A 22,455-nucleotide genomic window follows, 5' to 3' on the forward strand; every position below is an offset into this window, starting at 1 on the left:
CTGGCGCCCGGGGAGCTCACGGTCCTCGCTGTACCGTTTCTCCGTTTTCAACACCAAGTTCCACCGCGCGCGAGGGGAAGGCGCTCAACTCCCGGAGCCCGTGTCGCCCCGCACCTTACCCGACCTGGCCCGGGCCCGGCGCCGACCGCATCTGGCTGAGCGGGCGCGCGCGTGTCACTAAGACGCTCATTCACCGGCGCAGCTGTCCCCATAGCAACCGGAGCGGGGGAATCCTGGCGCCGGCGGGGGCGGGGGCGGGGGCGGGGGCGGGGGCGGGGGCGCCCTGCACGCCCCGCGCTCCCCCGAGCCCCGCTGCGCGCGGACCCGCCGGCCGGCTGCCACCACGCACGTCGCCGCAGCGGCCGTCCCCGCGGGCGGGGAGCGAGCCGGCCGCCGAGCCGCCGAGCGCCCGCGCCGGGAGCCCTGACTCTATGGCCCCAGGGGAGCGCGCCGGAGCCTCCGCGCCGCCCACCAGCAGCGGGAACCCGAGCCCCAGCCCGAGGAACAGGGGACCCCGGGCGCCGCCGGCCCCGGCCCAGGGGCCAGCGGGCAGCCCCCGCGCCCGCGCCCGCGCCCGCCCCCGCCGCGGGGAATGGCAGGCAGGTAGCCGGCGAGCGCGAGGACCCCCGCGGCGGGCAGGCCGGGCCTAGGACGGCGCGGCCCCGAGAGAGGGAGGAGAGCGGCGCCCGCCCGCCCCCGGCCGCAGCCCCGGCAGGGCCCTCCCCCGGCGGCGCGCGCCCGCGCGCACACACCCGCGCGCCGTGTGTCCGCTCCTGCCCAGCCTCGCCTGCCCCCCGCGAGTGCCGAACCCCCCGGGGCCGGATGCCATGGGTAACAACTTCTCCAGTATCCCCTCTCTGCCCCGAGGAAACCCGAGCCGGGCGCCACGGGGCCACCCCCAAACCCTCAAAGGTAAGGCAGGCTCCGCCGGGGCCGGGCGCCGCGGGAGGACTGGGGCGCAGGTGCAGGGGCAGGGAGAGGTGCAGAGGTGTAGTTGGGGAGCACAGGCGGGGGCCACCTGTTGTGCGTATTGGGAGACTCGAGGTGCGCATCTGGCCCTGGAGGTGGGCTGGGGGTGGGGGGCTGCTGGTGGGGGTGTGGAAAACCGGGAGGATGGCGTTCCGTGGGGTCTGCGCAGTTTTCCTTGCCAGCACGAGGAGCGTCACTGGAGTTAACTCAGGCCGTGATGCTAGGCTAGCGCGCAGGGGTTGGGAAGGGCATTTGCCCAGTGGGTAGGCGAGTGTGGCAGGTTGCTCAGGACGGCCAGCTGTGCTTCTCAAGGGACGCATCACAGTCCCGTTTTTTTCATCTGCCCCGCGGCTGGCTGGAAAGGTCAGGCTGGAGGCACTAGTTGCATTTCCAGTTGGAGGGTCTTAAAGATCTAGGACTGACTTACAGCAGCCTGGAAGAAGAGGCCAAGGCTGATGGCCTCTGGAGTCCTCTGCAGCTGTTGACTTTTTGCACCCACTGACTCAGCTTGGTTTCGGGTTCCTCCAAAGGCCAGATGTCCAGTCGGAACCTTAGAAAGGAAAGGGTGGGAGTCTTGAAACAGAGAAACATTTATTAGGAATGTCTTTGCTGTCCAAATCCCCAGACCCACCCAGCCCCCCCAGGGAGGCCCAAGGCCCAGTCCTCAGCCCTGCGGCTTCCAGCGCTGTGTCTGACCTTTGCAAGACACAACTGGGTCCTCCCAGGCCCTCAGACCCCACAGATTCCCTGCGGGAAGCTGCTTTTCTATCAGCCTCAGAACCAGCTAGCACTAGTCCTGGGCATTCGAATAGCTAAGAGCCAGAAAGGGAAGCCCTTGGTCTTCCACAAAGAACCACCCACTTCTTTAGCCCCTTGGGTTGTGAGAAGGATAATAGTAATACCCCTTGGCAAAACGTCGTTTGCCATGAACTTTCATGAACACCTGTTCATGTGAGCTAGGAAACTACTCTGGGGAGTCAAAGCTAATCATACCCATTTTACAGTTGAGGAGGACCGATGCTTGTTTTAGGTTCCCGAAGCCAGCGAGAAGCAGAGCTTGGCTGCAGAGCTACATCCTCTGACTTGGAGTTTGTCACATCAATCTTGCTGGACAACTAACCTTCCAGATTGGGGGACAGGACAAGACGCGGGACCATTGTTCTGTGTTCTCACTCCAAACCTTCCAGAACTTCCGCTCTCCCTTGGTTTGGGAAAGTCAGTGGGTTTGTTGTCTTTCTGGAAATTACTATGGTGGAACATGTCAGTCCTTTTAACGTAACATATTCATCAGCCTTGTGATTCTCCCTGCAGGCACTGATCCTAGCAAAATGGAGATCCAGGCAAATACTTATGCATCAGGTTAGGATGTTCACGGCAGTGTTATTTATACTAGGAAAACAACCTAAATGCCCTGTAATCATGGCATATTTTCTTGGTGGAGTATTACATAATCTTTAAAATTGTATTTTTGTCTTTTTTCTTTTTAAAAAGATTTTATTTATTTATTCATGGAAGACAGAGAGAGAGAGAGAGAGAGAAGCAAACAGAGAGACACAGGTAGAGGGAGAAGCAGGCTCCCTGCAAGGAGCCTGATGTGGGACTCTCGTGGGTCTCCAGGATCACACCCTGGGCTGAAGGCAGTGCTAAACCACTGAGCCACCCAGGCTGCCCTAAAATTGTATTTTTGAAGAATATTTGATGACTTGGGAATACGCTCACTGCAGCATAATGACATTTAACAAAAGCAGAATACAAAGTTATATAGACTGTGAGATCTCAGTTTTGTTTAAAAAAATATGAATGTAAAAAAAAAAAAAAATCCAAGCCCTGGAAAGAAAGTTTCCAAAGGGTAACAGTGGTTTTCCTCGGAGCCATGGGTAATGGGTATCATGTAAGATTTTCTTTTCTTTTTTATACTTTTTTCAAGAATTTCTACAATAACCAAGTATTATTTTTTATCATCCCAAATAAGCTGTAAGTCTTAGTGTGTATAGAGACTATTTCTGAGCATTGGGAACAGATTCCTAATGATGGAGGAACCTGTGGACATTCTGTCCTTTAATGTCCTTCCTCACAAGTGAGAAGAATGAAAGGAAGGGAGAGTGATTTGCCCAGTTATTGCATCAGATGGCAGAGTTGGGTTGAATCCTTCAAGGGTAGGGTAGCTGGACCAGTGGGTTGACTTGAAATTTAATTGTTCACAAACTGCCCAGTGAAGGCCAGCTTGCTCCGTCCTTGACCCTAGGGAAGCCCAGAGAAGGCTTTGGTAATTTCACCCTTTTTAAATCTAAAGTGTGGGATTATGGGATGTGAGGTCTCCATGGCTGGAGTCTTTGTCAAGGGAGGGAAGGGGCAGGAGAGGGTCTGGGATCCACCTACCTCCCTGTTCCCACCCCAACTTCCTCCCCCGTCTGACTCCCCACCTATGTCACCTGGGAAGCCACCCTGTGCCGCCTCTCTGGTTTGCAGGAATCAGTTCTTCTATGGGACTCAGTGGTGGTGAAACTCCCCATCCCCCTACATCTCTCTCCCTCTGCCCATCTCCCTTCAGGCTTGATTTACCAGAATCCACTCTCTTCTCCCTTCCCACACACCTGCTGGAAGTGGCCATGAGAATTTTGATTCTGCTACTTCCAAGCCTGAGATGAAAGATTAGAGCATGCCTATGATGGCCACCTATGGGTACCCTCTGTCCTTTGTCCGTGGTCCACTGATCCTGACTTTTCCCCAGCCTAAAAAAGCCATCAGATTTATTCTGTGATTGTTTTAGTGTCCATTCCAAACTGTATCGGCATTGACCTAGTAGTTTTCTCTGATATATGAGTGGTCATCCAGAATTCTGTTTCAATTGTATTGGTGTTGACCTCAATACTGATTCTAAGCCTGTCCACCCAGACTTGTGTTCAGATTGCTTCTGTACTCACCCTGAACCCTGTCTAATTCATATCAGTGCCTATCTGGAAATTTCCTGGGGGTGGGGAACTCTCGATTTTTTCTCTCCTTCTATAATTGCAACCTCTATTGACTTCTCACCATTTTAATTAAAACAACTGGAAGAGGTCTGGCATAATAGGGACCGTGGGACACACTGGAGATCTAAGATTGGTCTGGCTATCAGGCTGACATGAAATGAAGCTCATCCATCACCTGTCAGTTCGTAGACTTTGGTGTTCTCCCTGGAGACACACTGACTTCACTTCACTGCTGGCGATTCCCACTGAGGTCTGAACAGTGTTGGTCTAGGAGTATCCAGGGGAGGGATCCAAGGCATAGCTCTGGGCTTAGGACCAACAGACAGTTATGAGGAGTTGCTATGTGCTTGGCCTAGAGGTGAAGGCTGCTGACATCCCTGTATATTCAAAGGCTGAAGATCTCTTTGAAAAGGCGAGGCAGATTTGAGCTGAACATAGATGGAACTGCAGAAATTGGGTATATGGCAAGGGGTGGGTGCAGCAGGAGTGCTAGGGTCTGGGGAAGAAGGTAGGGGAAGGGACATACAGCAAAGCCCTGTATGGGAAGCAATGACTGCGTATATATTCTCAGTGATGGGTACAGGATAACTGGGGCAAGGGGCTTATGCTTCGTGGAGTCAAAGGCAGAGAATAAAGATTTTCCTCCTTTCCAAGCTCTTTCTGAGTGCCTGCCTGCCTGAGGCTAACGGTTGAGGGGAAGGTAACTAGGAAAACCTTTGGACAGGGCTATCCAGCCCCAGTGGTCACCCATGGGGATTGGATGGGCCCCCTCCCATCTATTTAAAATTGAGGTGAAATTTACATGAAATCCACCATTTTAACATTTTATTTCATTATTTATTATTTTATTTATTTCAGAGAGAGAGGGAGAGGGAGGGGGAAGAGGCAGAGAGGAGAGAGAATCTTCAAGCAGACTCCCCTCTGAGCATGGAGCCTGACACAGAGCTCAATCCATGACCCATAGAGATCATGACCTTAGCCAAAGCCAAGAGTCAGACACTTAACCGACTGAGCCACTCAGGTGCCCCCATTTTAACATGTTAAAGTGTACAATTCAATGACATTTAGTACATTCACAATGTTGTGCAGCCACCACCCCTATCTAGTTCCAGAACATTTTCATCACCTCAAAAGGAAAGTCTGTACCCAGTAGGCCGTCACTCCCCATTACTCCCTCCCCTGAATCCTTGACTAAGAATGCTGCTCAGAAACACTAACCTGGGAAGTGGTGGACTGGGATTTCTACCCAGAATGCCAAAACCCATGAGAAAATTGGTCTTGGGGGAATTTTTGCATATTGGGGCTTTCTCTTCCCTGACCTGCTGGGATGGCTTGTACTCACTTCCAGGATATGTACATTGAGGGTCAGGCATTGGCTCTAAATCACAGTGGCCAAGATGGAGGCCAGGTAGGCAAGAACAAGATGGAGGAAGGGGAGGATGCAAGGGGGCAGGAGCTGGGCACTGCCTGGGGGATGCCAGGGATGCTCTGTCTTGGTGTGCCAGATGCCTGGGCCTATTTGCTGTTGGTCTGTGACTCTCCCAAGGGCTAGAGGCTTAGGGGCTGCTTCTCACTGAACTGGTTGCTTTGGCAACCCTGGGCAGGATGCAAGTGGTCTCCTTGGTAACGCCTGGGAAACCTGCCTATGGGGATGGAGGGAAGTGGACTGGCCAGTGGTCAGGCAGGGTGCACAGGCAGAGCTGGGCTACGCTACCCAGATCAAAGGCCTTTGAGGAGGGTCAAGCTTATAGAATAGGCTGGGCCGCCTGTTGGCCATTCTCCAGCAAGCCAGAGTCCAGAGGCCTAGGGGAACTGGGGGCCTGCCTGGCGACACCAAAGGCACTAATGGGCCAGGCCAGGAAGTGGGAGGAGATGGGGGTGAGAGTGGGAAGGGGGGAGAATATAGCTTCTGGATGACAGATCCAGCCACAGGGTTTATTAAAAAGATGCTTATCAGAGGTCATTACCCAGATCCTGCTGCTTTGGGAAATGAGCAGGTGCTGACGCCTGTGGGGGGCCGGGCGGAGAGAAAAGAAGGTCTAGGAGAGGAGGAGAAGGAAATAGACAGAGTCACTGGCAGGCAGGTGGGAGGCCTTGGCTTTCTTTCTGCTCTAGCTGCATTTGGGGGGTAGGTGGGGCTCTGCGCTGGGCTCTGCAACCAAAGTTCTCCTCGGGTGAGATTTGGGGTTCCAGGGATGCTTTGATGGGAAGGGCTTATTCTGTTGTTCAACAAATACATACTAAGCATCAACAATGGGCCACTCTCATAGGCATGAGGATACAGTGGTATACAAAATAGATGACGGTTTGCTGCCATGAAGCTTCCCCTCCAGTGGAGAGGCAGATGAGAAGAAAAATGACAAAGGAACAAAAATGAATCAGAATATGATAATAAGTATTAACATGCTATGTGCTGGAGCCTGTGCAAGCTCTTTATACCTATTATTTAATTAAAAATATTTATTTTAAAGAGAGATAGAGAGCTTGAGTGGGCAAAGAGGCAGAGGGAGAGGGAGAGAGAGAATCCCAAGCAGACTCTGTGCTGAGCACGGAGCCTGATGAGGGGCTCAGTCCCACAACCCTGAGATCATGACCTGAGCCAAAATCAAGAGTTGGATGCTTACCCGACTGAGCTACCCAGGCACCCCTGATCTCATGTAATTTTTAAACAACTTTGTGAAGTAAGTATGATTATTAACCCCATCAATGGATGGATAAACTGAAGCGTAGAGGTTAAGTAACTTGCTCAAGCTCAAATGGCTGACATGAGGTGGAACTGGGATTCTGGCCAAAATCTTTCTGAGTTTGGAACTACTGCTCTCTCTTTCTCTTTTTAATCCAGACATACTTAGGAGACATTGTGGGTTTTGTTGCAGATCTCTGCAATAAAGTGATTAAAATAAAGTGAGTCAAATGAATTTTCTGGTTTCCTAGTGCATATAAAAGTCATGTTTACACTATACTGTAGTTTATTAAGTGTGCAGTAGCATCCTGTCTAAAAAGCAGAGTAGATACGTTAATTAAAAATACTTTATTGCTAAAAAATGAAAAATAAAAATTGTAAAAAATACTTTATTGCTAACCATCATCTGAGTTTTCAGTGAGTTGTGTTCTTGCTGGTGGAAGGTCTTGCCTCAGTGTTAATGGCTGCTGACTGGTCAGGTGGTGGCTGCTGAAGGTTGGGAGGGTGGCTGTGTTTTTTCTTTCTTTCTTCCTTCCCTTCCCCTTCCCCTTCCCCTTCCCCTTCCCCTTCCCTTCCCCTTCCCCTTCCCTTCTCCCTCCCTCCCTCCCTCCCTCCCTCCCTCCCTCCCTCCCTCCTTCCTTCCTTCCTTCCTTCCTTCCTTCCTTCCTTCCAAGATTTTATTTGAGAGAGAGAGAGTGTGTAGGGAGGAGGGGCAGAGGGAGAGAATTTTCAAGCAGACTCCTTGCTAAGCACAGAGCCCAACACAGGGCTCTATCCCACGCCCCATGAGATCATGATCTGAAACCAAGAGTCAGATGCTTAACCACACAGGTGTCCGTGGCAGTTTCTTAAAATAAGACAACAATGGGGCACCGGGGTGGTTCAGTTGATTAAGCATCTGCCTTTGGCTCAAGTTGTGATCCCAGGGTCCTGAGATCAAGTCCTGCATCAGGCTCCCTGCTCTGTGGGGAGTCTGCTTCTTCCTTTGTCTCTGTCTCTCTCTCTCTCATGAATATATAAATAAAATCTTTAAAAAATAAAACAACAATGAACTTTGCTGCATCAGGGATGCCTGGGTGGCTCAGGAGTTTAGTGCCTGTCTGCAGCTCAGGGCATGATTCCAGAGTCCCGGGATCAAGTCCCACATTGAACTCCCTGCATGGGGCTTGCTCCTGCCTCTGCCTGTGTCTGCCTTTCTCTGTGTGTCTCTCATAAAATAAGAGATTTCATGATTTCAAGATTTATTTTGAATAAATAAAATCTTTTAAAAAGTTTGCTGCATCAATTGACTTTTCCTTTCTCAAGTGGTTTCTTTCTTCCTTCCTTCCTTCCTTCCTTCCTTCCTTCCTTCCTTCCTTCCTTCCTTCCTTCCTTCCTTCCTTCTTCTTTCTTTCTTCTTTCTTTCTTTCTTTCTTTCTTTCTTTCTTTCTGATTTTATTTATTTATTTGGAGAGAGAGGCAGAGACACAGGAAGAGGAAGAAGCAGGCCCACGCAGGAAGCCCTGCATGGGACTCGATCCCAGGTCTCCAGGATCACACCCCTGGCTGCAGGCGGTGCTAAATCGCTGCACCACCGGGGCTGCCCCTCTAGTGGTTTCTATGTAGCATGTGGTGCTAACTTGATAGCATTTTACCCACAAGAGAACTTTTATTCAAAATTGGAGTCAGTCCTCTCAAACCCTGCTGCTGCTTTAGCCACGAAGTTTATATAATATTCTAAATCCTTTGTTGTCCTTTCAACGATCTTCATAGCATCTCAAGAAACCCACTTTGCTCATCCATAAGAAGCAGCTCCTCATCGGTTAAAGTTTTATCACGAGATTGCAGCAATTCAGCCCCATCTTCAGGCTTGACTTCTAATTCTAGTTCTCTTGCTATTTCCACCCCATCTGCAGTTACGTCTTCCACCAAAGTCTTGAACTTCTCAAAGGCATCCATGAGGGTTGGCATCAACTTGTTCCAAACTCCTGTTAATGCTGACATTTTGCTCTCTTTCCATGAATCACAAATGTTCTTAATGGCATCTAGAATGGTGAATCCTTTCCAGAAGGTTTTCAATTGACTTTGCCCAGACCCATCAGAGGAATCACTATCCATAGCAGCTATAGCCTTATGAAATACATTTCTTAAATAATAAGACTTGAAAGTCAAAATGACTCTTGATCCATGGGCTGCAGAATGGAAATTGTGTTAGCAGGCATGAAAACAACATTAATCTCATTGTCCGTCTTCATCAGAGTTCTTTGGTGACCAGGTGCATTGTCAGTAAGCAGTAATATTTTGAAAGGAATCTTTTTTTCTGAGCAGTAGTTCTCAACAGTGGACTTAAACTATTAAGTAAACCATGTGGTAAACAGATGTGCTGTCATCTAGGCTTTGTTCCATTTATAGCACACAGGCAGAATAAGATTTAGTATAATTCTCAAGGGCCCTAGGATTTTCAGAACGGTCAATGAACATTGACTTCAACGTAAAGTCTCTCATTGTATCAGTCCTTAACAAGAGAGTCAGCCTGTCCTTTGGAGCTTTGAAACCAGGCGCTGACTTCTCCTCTCTAGCTATGAAAGTCCTAGGCGGCATCTTCTCTAATAGAAGGCTGTTTCATCTATATTGAAAATCCGTTGATAAGTGTAGCCACCTTTGGGAATGATCTTAGCTAGATCTTCTGGATGAGTTACTGCAGCTCCTACAGCACTTGCTGCTTCATTCCACACATTTATGCTGTGGCCACGGCTTCTTTCCTCAACCCTCATGAACCACCCTCTGCTAGCTTCAAGCTTTACTCCTCCAGCTTCTTCACCTCCCCGAACCTCCACAGAATTGAAGAGTCAAGGCCTTGTTCTGGATGAGGCTTTGGCTTAAGAAGATGTTGTGGTTGTTCAGACCACCAAAACTTTCTCCATATCAGCAATCAGGTGGTTTTGCTTTCATGTCATTTGTGTGTCCACAGTGGTAGCACTTCTAATTTCCTTCAAGACCTTTTCTTTTTTCTTTTAAGATTTTATTTATTTATTCATGAGAGACTGAGAGAGGCAGAGACATGGGCAGAGGGAGAAGCAGGCTCCCTATGGTGAGCCTGACGTGGAACTTGATCCCAGAACCCCTGGATCACACCCTGGGCTGAAGGCAGACGCTCAACCGCTGAGCTACCTAGGTGCCCCTCAAGACCTTTTCTTCTGCACTCCCAACTTGGCTAACTGTTTGGCACAAGAGGCCTCGCTTTCCCTATCTCCCACCTTCCTCACTAAGCTTAATCACTGCTAGCTTTTGATTTAAAGTGAGAGATGTGAGACTCTTCCTTGTACTTGAACATTTAGAACAATCCACTGCAGGATTATCAGTTGGCCTAACTTCCATATTGTGGTCAGTGGAACAGTTAGAACACATACAACATTTATTGGTTAAGTTTGCTGTCTTATATAGGCATGGTTTGTGGTACCCCAAAACAATAACTGATCATAGATCACCCATGATCAGTTATATTTGATCATAGATCAAATATAATAATAGTGTAAAAGTTTGAAATACTGTGTGAATTATCAAAATGTGACACACACAAAGTGAGCAAATACTATCAGAAAATGGTACCAGTAGACTTGCTTGATGCAGGTTGTCACAGATCTTCAATTTGTGAAAGAAACTCAGTATCTGCAAAGTGTAATGAAATAAAGCACCATAAAACAAGGTATGCCTGTAACCTCTTTATTTAGAATGGTTTTAGATTAACTTATTTTAAATTTAGACTTATTGCAAAATAGTATGGAGTTTCCAGATACCCCTGTCCAGTTTCCCCATTATTTTTACTTTTTTTTTAAGATTTTATTTATTTTTGATAGCACAAGCAGGGGGAAGGGGGAGCAGAAGAGGGAGAAGCAGGCTCTCTACTGAGCAGGGAGCCCAAAGTGGGACTCAATTTCAGGACCCTGAGATCATGACCTGAGCTGAAGACAGATGCTTAACCGACTGAGCCACCCAGGCGTGCCCAGTTTCCCCATTATTAACATCTTAGTATGGGAAATTTATGACAAATAATGCACCAATATCAATACATTGTTAATAACTAATGTTTATACTTTATTCAGATTTCCTTAGTTTTCCCAATATTATTTTTCTGTACCAGGATCCCATCCAGAATATCACATTATCTTTTTAGGAACCATTTTATATATTTAGTTGTCATGTTTTCTTAGGCTTCTCTTGGTTTTGACAATTCCTCAGGCTTTCTTTGTTTTTGGTGACCTTGACAGTTTGAGGATTACTGGTTAAGTGTCTTTTAGACTGCCCCTCTCTTGGGATTTCTCTGATGTTCTTCTCATAATTAGATTGCTGTATAGATTTTAGAGAGGGAGACCATAGAGGTGAAGTGCCATTTTTCATCACATATCAACAATGCACGCAATCAACATGATTTATCACGGGTGATGTTGACCTTGATCGCTTGGCTGAGGTGCTGCTTGTCTGATTTCTTCATTGTGAAGCTAAAGTTATACTTTTCGCCCCTTTCGATATTGCACTCTTTTTTTTTTTTTTCGATATTGCACTCTTTAGAAAAAAAGTCCCTATGCACAGCCCTCACTTAAGGATGGGAATTATGCTCTACTTCCCTGAGTCCTGGGCACTACTTTAACTACTCTGTCAACCATTTCTTTAGTTACCCAGTCAGTTGGATCAGTTACTTTTGGATAAGGGCTGTGAAAAAAAAAAAAAAGACTATGGACTATCCTGGGGGAACTTGGGACCTGGTCCTGGGGGTCTGGGAAGGTTTCTCTAGGGAAGTGATCTGAGGATGAGTAGGACTTGGCTTTATGTTCCTAGAGGGGTGCATCCTTGACCCCTGCCTGTTCAATGCCACCTTAAATGTCATTGTGACATTAAAAAAAAAAAAAGCTCTCCCAAGGTTTTCTTTTTTCTTTTCTTTTAATTCCAGTATAGTCAACATACAATGTTGCATTAGCTTCAGGTGTACAATATAATGATTCAACAATTCTCTAATTACTCAGTGCTTATCAAGATAAGTGTATGCTTAATCTCCTTCACCTATTCTACTTACCACTCCACCTACCTCCCCTTTGGTAACCATCTGTTTGTTCTCCAAAGTTAAGATCTCCCACATTTTTAAAAGTATCCCAAAGGGGGCAGTACCACCCCAAATGGAGAGCATGGAGCTGGATATGGAGAGCAACGTGGAGAGTGTTCCTGGCAGGGGGCCTAGTGCAAGCCCCTGGGCTTGAGGACAGAGTTTAGAGTTGGCTCCTGCCAAATGTGGGGGGTGGGGGTGGGGGGATGATCCCAGGCAGATGTTATCCTGATCCTCTGGGCCAAGGAACTTTCAGCAGAAAATCATTAAAATCATTGCCTTGCCTCTCTTCCATGGTCACAGAGGCTGTCTATGCAGTGCTGGAGCAGGAGGAGGAGAGACGGCCTTTCCTGGAATGAAGGAAGAGGGCAAAGAAAGTATATCTGCTGGCTTATCTATGTGGCCTTCTTTGCCTCCATTGCCCCAGAATGCCATCTTGGCTGCCCCAGAGGTTGGAGAGGGGACAAGGAAAAAGGAGGATATTGCCAAGAGGGGGTGCTGTCTTTTTTAAAAAAATATATATTTTATTTATTCATGAGAGACACAGAGAAGGAGGCAGAGACATAGGCAGAGTGAGAAGCAGGCTCCCTGCAGGGAGCCTGATGCAGAACTTGATCCCAGGACCCCGGAATCATGACCTGAGCCAAAGGTGGATGCTCAACCACTGAGCCACCCAGATGCCCCAGTAGGTGTTGTCTTATCATAAGGGTGGTGGCCATTCCACATGCTCCTGGCATTCACCTTTGTCTTTCCCCTGTGGCTCACTATAGTGTCTACTCAGCATCCACTGAGAGGCAGATCTGCCCCCAGGGGATGGCCAGTCTAGAGTGTGTCCATCCCCATGGGGGTATCCATCCAGGTGCCTCTGAGAGTGAGGGGAGGAGGCCCTCTGCCTTGATCAGAGTAAGTAAAACTGCAAGGATGCGCCAGCTTATTTACTTCATGTGTTGGTGCCCTCTTGGTGCTGGACATGGCTCTGGGTAGGAAGCACTGAGCCATGAACACTGGGCATTGTGTCTGCCCTTGAGGCACTCCCAGCCCAGCCTTACTTAGTTTAGATACCTGTCCCTATTGATAGAAAGGTCCTGGAGCCCTTTTTCTCTTCCATGTCTGCTTTCTTTTCCTTTCCTTTTCTTTCCTTGATCTTCCCAGCAAATGTTCCTTTGAACACATTCTCCCAGAGAAGGGAAAACTGGCAGGTGGTCAGGTGTATGTGTTGTGGGGCTGGTGGAAGGGCGGGTGGCCCCTGACTTTGAACATCAGAACCCAATATCTTGTAGAGACCATTTTGTTCCCATCACCTTTCTCAGCCCCAGTCTGGTGTTCTCAGTCCCAGGGAGGGGAAGTGACTTGGCCTAGGTCATACAGGAGAACTGGACCAGGTGGTATTGTGGTCTTATGGCTCTGACCTTGTTGGATGATAATGCTCTCCAGAGTCTGCAGAAGTCAACCCCAGAGGAACAGCTGAAGGGGATGAGTGCTTGTCCCAGCTGTGCTGTGTGTTGTCCATAGGGGAGCTATTAAAGGGCTTTAAATGGAACAGTAACAGAATCACTTAAATGTCTTAGAAAATTCTGGGGCAGGAGAGGACCAGGGCAGGGCCAGGCGGGAGGTTGCAACAGACGAACAGGGGAGGAGACAGGTGCGGCTTCTGCCAGCGTGGGGCAGTGAGCAGTGAGGCAAATAGAATGATTTCAGTTTGAAGATTTGCAGGTGGTGAGAGAGATGTAGAGGAGCTGCTTGTGCGGTCACATCTCTGGGGAGATTCTGACTTCTAGGGCAGTCAGTGAAGCACCAGGTGGCCTGGCTTGGAAAGGCTTGGATGCACAGGGAGGGTGGGCCTCTTGGGAGGTGAGGGATGTGTATGCCTGTGTGTGGGTGTTCCCTTGAGTGCTGCATCCCACCCAAGCTTTGAGGTCTTAGAGCTGGGAGGAGAGACAGGTGAGTGGGCATGGCTGGCCCTGGGTTCTTAACTCCATCTCTACCATCTGGAAAACCATCAATAATTAATATTCCCTCTGCCTGTCACAGGTAGCTCCCGGGTGGGCAGAGGCAGGGCGCTGGCACCTGTGATGTGATGTGTATCTGGCTTCTGCTGGCCCCCACGCCAGGAGCCTTCAGTCCTGATCTAGCCAGGCTTTCTCAGGTGGCTCCTTGCTCCCAGCATACACACATAAACCATGGAAGGTGGCCATAAATCAGCCGGGACAGGCCAAGGCTGCTCTGGTTTTCCCAGAGTTGAGATCAAAGCCCTAGACCCTCACCCTGGGGCTCAGTACTTATTAAATTATTAAACTGTCAGGGGAAAGCAGGAGGGACTGGATGGATGGCCATATAGTAAAACAGAATGAGGAAGAATGAGCTGAGAAATGAAGCAACAGGTGGTACAGATCTCTCTTCAAGACAGAGATTTCATTTCCTCTGGATATATCCCCAGAGGTGGGAATCATTTAGTAGTTCTACTTTTAATTTTTTGAGGAACCTCATATGGTTTACTAAAAAAATTGCTGTACCAGTTTACATTCTCACCAACAGTGTACAGGAGTTCTCTTTTTTTCACATCCTTATCAATATTTGTTATTTGTCTTTTTGATAAGAAACATCCTAACAGGTGTAGGGTGATATTTTATCGTGACTTTAATTTGTATTTCCCTGATGTTTAGTGATGTACCTTTTCATGTCCTGTTGGCCATTTGTATGTCTTCTTTGGAAAAATGCCTCTTCAGGTCCTTTGCCCGTTTTTAAATTGAGTTACTATTATTATTTTCTTGCTTTTGAGTTGTAAGAGTTCATTATATATTTTGGAGGTTAACCCCTTATCAGAAATATGGTTTGCAAATATTTCCTCCCATTCCTTAGGTTGACTTTTTATTTTGATTGTTTCCTTTGCTGTGCAGAAACTTTTTTTTTTTTTTTTACTTTTTTGTTTGATATGATCTCACTTGTTTATTTTTTCTTTGGTTGCCTGTGTTTTTGGGATCCTACCCAAAAGTCATTGTCAAGACCAATGTCAAGCTTTTCCCTATGTTTTCTTCCAGGAGTTTATAGGTTCAGGTCTTACGTTTTAAGTCTTTAATCCATTTTATGTTGATTTTTGTATATGATGTGAAATAAAGGTCCAGTTTAATCCTTTTGTTTATGGACACTCAGTTTTCCCAAGAGCATTTATCCTTCCCCATTGTGTATTCTTGGCATCTTTGTTGATAATTAGTTAACCATATATGCATAAATTTATTTATGCATTATTTTATTCTATTGATCTCTGTATGTCTTTATGCCAATACCATACTGTTTTGATTACTATAGCTTTGTAATATACTTTGAAATCAGGAAGCATGATGCCTCTAGCTTTGCCCTTCTTGTTCATGTTTTAGCTATTCAGCATCTTTTGTGGCTCTGTACAAATGTTGAGATTGTATTTTCCATTTTTATGAAAAATGCCATTGGAATTTTGATAGGGCTTGCATTGAATCTGTAAGTATCTTTGTGTAGTGTGGACATTTTAGCAATATTAATTATTAGAATCAGTGAATATGGGATATCTTTGTGCTTATTTGTATCTTCTTCAATTTCTTTCATCAGTGTTTTATATTTTTTGGTATATGGAATCTTTCACTTCCTTGGTCAAATTTATCCCTAAGTATTTTATACTTTTTGATGTCATTGTAAATATTTTTTGGATAGTTTGTTGTAAGTATATAGAAACACAGTGAACTTTTGTATGCTGATTTTACATCCTGCAACTTTACTGAATTTATCAATCTAACAGTTTTTTGGTGTCTTGAGATTTTTAAATGTATAAGATCATCTCATCTGCAAATAGAGACAGTTTTACTTCTTCCTTTCTTATTTGGATACCTTTTATTTCTTTTTCTTGCCTAAGTGCCCTGGCTAGGACTTCTGGCAGTTTACATTTTTGTTGTTGTTGTTGTTGTTTTAAAATGGGCTCCATACCCAAGCTCAAGCCCATTGTGGGGTTTGAACTCATGACCCTGAGCTCAAGATTTGAGCTGAGATGGATCACAAGTTGGATGTTCAACTGACTGAGCCACCCAGGTGCCCCTCTGGCATTGTTTAAATACAAGTGACAGGAGTGGGCACCCGTATCTTGTTCCTGATCTTAAAGGAAAAGCTTTCAGCTCTTTACCATTGAATGTGAGGTTAGCTATGAACTTGTCATATATGGCCTTTATTATGTTGAGGTACATCCCGTATTGAGTGTTTATTGAGTGTTTATGATGAAAATATGTTGATTTTGTCAGATGCGTTTTATGGATCTGTTGAGATGATTATATGATTTCTTATCTTTTATTTTGTTAATATGGTATAAGATATCTAATGATTTGTATATGTTATACCATTCTTGCATCCCAGGGATAAATTCCATGTGATCATGGTGAATGATACTTTCAGTGTGCTGTTGAATTCAATTTGCTAATATTCTTTTGAAGGTATTTGCATTTGTGTTCATCAGGGATATTGGCCTGTAGTTTTCTTTTCTTGTAGCATTCTTATCTAGACTTGGTATTAGGGTAATGCTGGCCTCATAAAATGACTTTGGAATGGTTCTTTCCTCTTCATTTTTTTGGAGGGAGTTTGAGAAGGATTGGTATTAATTCTTGTGTAAATGTTTGATAGAATTCACCAGTGAAGCCATCTGGTTCTGGACTTTTCTTTGCTGGCAGATTTAAGAATACTTTACCCAGCGAAGCTGTCCATCAGAATTGACTAAGCAATGCAAACGTACTCATACAAAAACAAAACAAAACAAAACAAAACAAAACAAAACCTAAAGTAGTTTAAAACCTGCCTTATAGGAAATGCTAAAGGAGTTCTTCAAGCTGAAAAGAAAGGACACTAACTAGTATCATAAAAACATATGAGAGTATGAAATTTCCTGGTAAATGTAAATGTATAGTCAGATTCGGATACTCTAATATTCTAATGGTGGTGTATAAATCACTTACAACTATAGAATAAAGGTTAAAAGACAAAAGAACTTTAAAAAGTTGTAGTTTCAGGCAGCCTGGGTGGCTCAGAGGTTTAGCGCCTACCTTCAGCCCAGGGTGTGATCCTTAAAGACCGGGGATCGAGTCCCAAGTCGAGCTCCCTGCAGGGAACCTGCTTCTCCCTCTGCCTGTATCTCTGCCTCTCTCTCTCTCTCTCTGTGTGTGTGTCTCTCATGAATAAATAAATAAAAATTTTTAAAAAGTTGTAATTTCAATAATTAGTGGATTACAACATAAAAAGATGTAAATTGTGATATCAAAAACAAAATGATTGGGAGGCAGTAAAAATGAGCTTTTATATGTGAACACAGTTGAGTTGCTATCAGCTTAATATAGACTGTGATAAAATGTTGGCTTGTTTTTAGAGAGCTAGAGCGTGTGCTTGCGCACAAGCAAGGGAGGGGCAGAGGAAGAGGGAGAGAATCCCAAGCAGACTCTACCCACAGTGCGGTGCCTGATGTAGAGCTTGATCTCAAGACCCTGAGATCATGATCTGAGCAGAAATCAGATGCTTAACTGACTGAGCCACTCAGGCACCCCTAGAGAAAAGAATGAAAACATACCACTATAGAAAATCATCAAATCACAAAGGAAGACAGTAAGAAATAGGAGCAAAGGATCTACAAAATACCCAGAAAACAACAAACAAAATGGCAGTAGTAAGTCTTTATCTGTCAATAATTACTTAAATATAAATAGTCTAAATTCTCCAATCAAAAGACATAGAATGATTGAATAGATAGAAAAACCCATAGTAGTTGTTCAAGACTCAATGAACTACCCAACTGTTTAGCTTCAAGGATACCCCTAAGCTGAAAGTGAAGGGATGGCAAAAGATATTCCAGGCAAATGGAAACGAAAGTAGGAAGGGGTAGTTGTACTTATATAAGACAAAGTAGACTTTAAGTAAAAGACTGTAGTAAGAGACAAGGTCATTATATAATGATAAAGGGATCAATTCATCAAGAGAAACTAACTATAGTAAATATATATGTACTTAAAATCAGAGCCCATAAGTATATAAAGCAAATATTAACAGGTCTAAAAGGAGAAATAGATAGCAGTCCCATAATAATAGGGGACTTCAGTTCTCCCCTTTCAACAATAGGTAGATCATTCAGACAGAAAATCAGTAAGGAAACATTGGATTTGAACTACGCTTTAGACCAAATGGACCTAACAGACTTATACAGAACATTCCATCAAACAGCCACAAAATAAACATTCTTCTCAAGAATGCACACAGAACACTCTTTAGGATAGATTGTATGTTAGCCACAAAACAAGTCTTAACATATTGAAGAATATTTAAATACTATCAAGTATCTTTTCCAACCTCAATGGTATGAAACTAGAAATCAATTATAGGAGGAAATTGGAAAGTTTACAAATATTTGTAGGTTGAATAACATAGTCCTGAACAACCAATTGGTTAAAGAAGAAATCCAAAGGGAAATTAAAAAAATCTTTTGAGACAAAAATGGAAACACAACATACCAAAACTTACAGGATGCAGCAAAAGCACTTCTAAGAGGGTAGTTTATAATGATAAGTGCTTACATTAAGAAAAAAGAAAGATCTCAAATAAACAACCTAATTTTACACCTCAAGGAATTAGAAAAAGAAGAACAAACTAAAGCAAAAGTTAGTAGAAGGAAGAAAATAACAAAGATCAGAGTAGAAATAAGTGAATGATAATAGCAAAGACCAACAAAATTTTTTTTTTTTTTTTAAGATTTTTAGGGCAGCCTGGGTGGCTCAGCAGTTTAGCACCACCTTCAGTCCAGGGCCTGATCCTGGGGTCCCGGGATTGAGTCCCACGTCAGGCTCCCTGCATGGAGCCTGCTTCTCCCTCTGCCTTTCTCTCTCTGTGTGTCTCTCATGAATGAATAAATAAAATCTTTAAAATTTTTTAAAAATTTAAATCTTTAAAAAATAAATATTTTATTTATTCATTCATGAGAGACAGAGACAGAGACAGAGAGAGAGAGAGGCAGAGACACAGGCAGAGGGAGAAGCAGGCTCCATGCAGGGAACCCAATGTGGGACTCCAGGATCACGCTCTGGGCCGAAGGCAGGTGCTAAACCGCTGAGCCACCCAAGGATCCCCCTAAAAGTTGGCTTTTTGAAAAGATAAAGTTAACAAGCCTTTAGCTAGACTAAGAAAAAAAAGAGATAAGACTCAAACACCACAGAAATACAAAGTATCATAGGAAACTACTGTGAACAATAATGTGTCAACCAGTTGGACAATCTAGAAGACATGGATAAATTCGTGGAAACGTACAACCTACAAAGACTGAATCATGAAGAAACAGAAAATCTAAACAGACCAATAATGAGTAAGAAAATCTCCTCTTTTCATGGCAGGGATAGCCTAGCTAGGCCTGAGAGATACAGAGGGGTTTTCCATCTCCTGGGCTGGCCTGGCAAATCCTTTGGAGTTGAGGAAACCAGCCAGACACCCAGACCCTGGTGTGGAGCCAAGGACATGGAGGGAGAGGTGGAATGAGGCTGTGAGTGACCAGAATGCCACTCACATGGAAGTTTCCGCACCAGAGTGCAGCCCTTCTAGAAACTGGGGCTCTGGTTACATGAGATTCTTCTGATTCCTTCACTGTAAAATGAGAAGGAAACTGAGTGAGTTTGGGTTTTCTCGTCTGGTCCCCAAGTTGAGTATGTTAGAGAAACAAAATATAAGAAGAACCTACATCAGTTGTTGAGAAGAGAGTTTCCCAAGATTCAGGGCTTGTTCTGAAATGGGGGTTTACTAGTGCTAAGATTCAGATCCTAGGGCACAAGGCTCGATTTGGGGTGAAGGTGCCATTTCTGTAGGCCAGATTCCGGCTTGGTATTGAGGTGCCTGTTTCGGGGGTCTGATTTCCTGTTGGGGTGAGAGTTCCATTCCTGGAGGGGAGTTTTTACTTCAGGATCCTGGATTCATGATTGCAGTTGAGCTTTGAGTCTTGGGGCCAAGCATTCCCTTTGGTGCTTGATATTCTAGGATTGGGGTGAGGTTCTCTTCTTGGGCTTGGGGTTTGATTATCAGGCTGGAGGTCTTGTGCTTTGGGAGGAAGAGAGGAACTAGAATCCCCTTTCCCTTCTGGAGAAGACTTTCTGGGACCAGCAGCAGAGGAATGGGCCAATAGACTCATGAGCTGATGGTCATGAAGCCTGGGTTCCATCTCTTTCCTGGATGGGAGACTGAAGATAAATCACTTGTAAGCTTTAGGTCTCTGCTAGAAGCATGGCTGGGCAGTGGTGTTGACTCACAAAGCACCATCCAAGCTTGCTTGATCCTTCAAAATGACACTTAATGGTGGGCTCCATAGGAACGGATGGCCATTGCTTGGTGAGTCAAATCCATGATGACAGCACTCCAGCTGCCCTGGGCACTGTCAGCTTGGTCCAATTAGTGCCAATCGGATCTTAACTTGTGCTGAGGGTCCCTGGGGCGAGGGAGCACACTATGAGTGGGATATGTTAAATCTGGGTCCCTGGGGCTCGGTGTGTGGTTCAGGAGGGTGGGAGCTGGGCTCGGTTGGGCCCACAGCTTCCCTCCTAGTGGGCCAGTTTTCACATAGCCCAGACAGTGGATGCAGACATACCATAAACCATGATCTGCAGTGGCCTGGCTCTTTCCCTTGTGCTCTGTGGAGTGACTGGGATGCAGGGGGATTGTTGTGTCCTCTTGCTTCCAGCCTGGCTGGCGCCTCACTGAGAAACATCTGCTTCTATATAGGGCCACCACCTGAACTCTCCTTTCTCATTTTTCTCTCCTATTACTCCAATGTGGATCCTCTCAGAGAGCAGAAGTTGAGGGAAGCCTTCTTGAAGCTCTTCTTTCTCTTCCCTCCTGGATCTTACCCCAGATCTCCTAGAAATTGCTGGGAGAGGTGATCTTGGTCCTATTTCAGGACCAGCCTGAGGTCCAGTTGGATGGGCGTTTCCAGGGCATCCTCAATGATGCTTGTACCCACTTGCCCAGGGTCGCAGAGGTGGGCCTTGAATGGGGGTGCCTGCCTTATGGCCTCCTATCCTCCATACACCCCTCTTGCAGGTGGAGCTTCCTGTCTCAGAGGTCTTCCTCTGTTCTCCCCACATGGGAGATAGCAGTGAGTGATGCAGAGCTGTCAGGGTGAGGCCATGTAGGGAGTTTCCAGCTCAGGGGCAAGTTCTCTAATGTTCTTTAGGACAGAGCCCCTTCCTTATGTCCCAGGAAACTCAGGCACCTGAGAAGGTGAGGGAGTTTTCTCCACCACCAAGTCTGTCCCAGGGCTGTCGGGGGTGCTCTGTCTGGGTCTGTAGGGACCCTCCAAGCTCCACTGACTAGGCCTGGCCAAGGTATATGGGAGGCTGAGAGGCTTGGGGGTCCCACTGGGCTAAGGAAACTCAACCCAGACATTGGCCTCTGGAGTTCCCCAAGGGCATCTGGGGGAACCTAGGGTGTGAGGAGGGAGGAGGAAAGGCAGGTAGGGTAGAGGCCCTGTGGTTGAGGGATGGGCTCTCGAGTCAGATTTTGTCTTTGCTGCCTGTGCCACCTGGAGCCAAAGGGTTAACTCTTCCATAGCCCCATTTCTTATTGGAGATGATGCCCGCCTAGTAATAAATGCATAATAAATACTAGTTATTGTTGTTATCATTAGGCTCCACCTTCAGGTCTGAGCTTAGACATCATTTCTACCAGGAAGCCTTCCCTGACCACCCTGGCTAGGTTAGATGGCCTCTGTGCCCTCCTCACTGCAGCCCTGTGCTGTCCTCATAGCACTGATCCAACGAGGCTTCAGGCCATTATACCTGTCAGGGTCTAATGCTGTCCGTGTGCTCACCATTATGTTGCTACCACTGGTGCCTGGAACACACAGTAGACACTCAACAGATATTTTGAAATGAAGGCAAGAATGGTGAAATGAAGGCAAGAATGGGCTGATTCCAGGGAAGCCGAACTTTTTTCCATGGGCCCTCAGGGCTGCTACAGCCCACTTTCTTTTCTTGGTTGAAATGACATTTTCTGAATGCCAGGCTCTGGGGCAAGACAAGGGAAGGTAAGACTGATAGGAAACTGTTGGTTCATTCATTCCTTCTCTCATGGCACAGATGTTCTCTGGGTGCCTTGCACGTGCCAGGCCTCGTGCCAGCCTCTGGGGACAGACATGCTCCTGTCCTTACAGCACTTGTGGTGCTTGTGGCCAGCTAGGTTGAGTAGAGTCAGGGAAGGCTTCCAGGAGGAGAGAGTTGTTTTGAAGAACGAAGGGGAAGTTTGGAAAGATAATGGATGGGCCTTCTCCTTGGGAGTGGGCAGAGAGCAGAAGAGCAGATGGAGCTGCCCACGTATGGCAAGAAGGCAAAGCTGGCCAATGACATTGTGGCCTGCAGGTGTGGGGTCTATCTTGCTAAAGATAGGGTTTGCAAGCTGTGGGTACCACTGATGTTAGCTCTGCCACCCACAGACAGGTGACCCTGGGCAGGTCATGTCATGCCCCAAGGCTGGTTTATTCACCTCGAGGATGGGCACTATTGTGATGCCTGCCACGCAGGATTGTTGGACCACTGTAGCAAATCACTGTGTAAAAGGAGGTGGCCCAGGTAATAGAGGGATGGAGGGGCAGGCCCTGCAGGGGCAGGCTAGGAGGCAGGTATGGGGGTGGGGACTATGTGGGAAAGCAGGAAGGCAGCCCCACTTCAGGCTTTTCTGTTTTGTAAATAATTAAATTGTTATCTTGGGTTTGTGGTGCCCACACTGCA

The 22,455-nt window shown here is 46.3% G+C and overlaps 1 protein-coding gene across 1 annotated transcript in view; it reads left to right on the forward strand.

The window, feature by feature from the left end:
- Positions 1 to 681: 681 nt before the first annotated feature.
- Positions 682 to 22,455, forward strand: part of NEURL1 (neuralized E3 ubiquitin protein ligase 1) — a 79,363-nt gene continuing 57,589 nt past the window's right edge. The window contains exon 1 of the mRNA XM_025467095.3: positions 682 to 912. Within this exon, the coding sequence (XP_025322880.1) occupies positions 828 to 912 (85 nt within the window). The 5' untranslated portion in view covers positions 682 to 827. The remainder of the gene's footprint in view (positions 913 to 22,455) is intronic.

Source organism: Canis lupus, chromosome 28 (assembly GCF_003254725.2).
Source record: "Canis lupus dingo isolate Sandy chromosome 28, ASM325472v2, whole genome shotgun sequence".
NCBI lineage: Eukaryota > Metazoa > Chordata > Mammalia > Carnivora > Canidae > Canis > Canis lupus.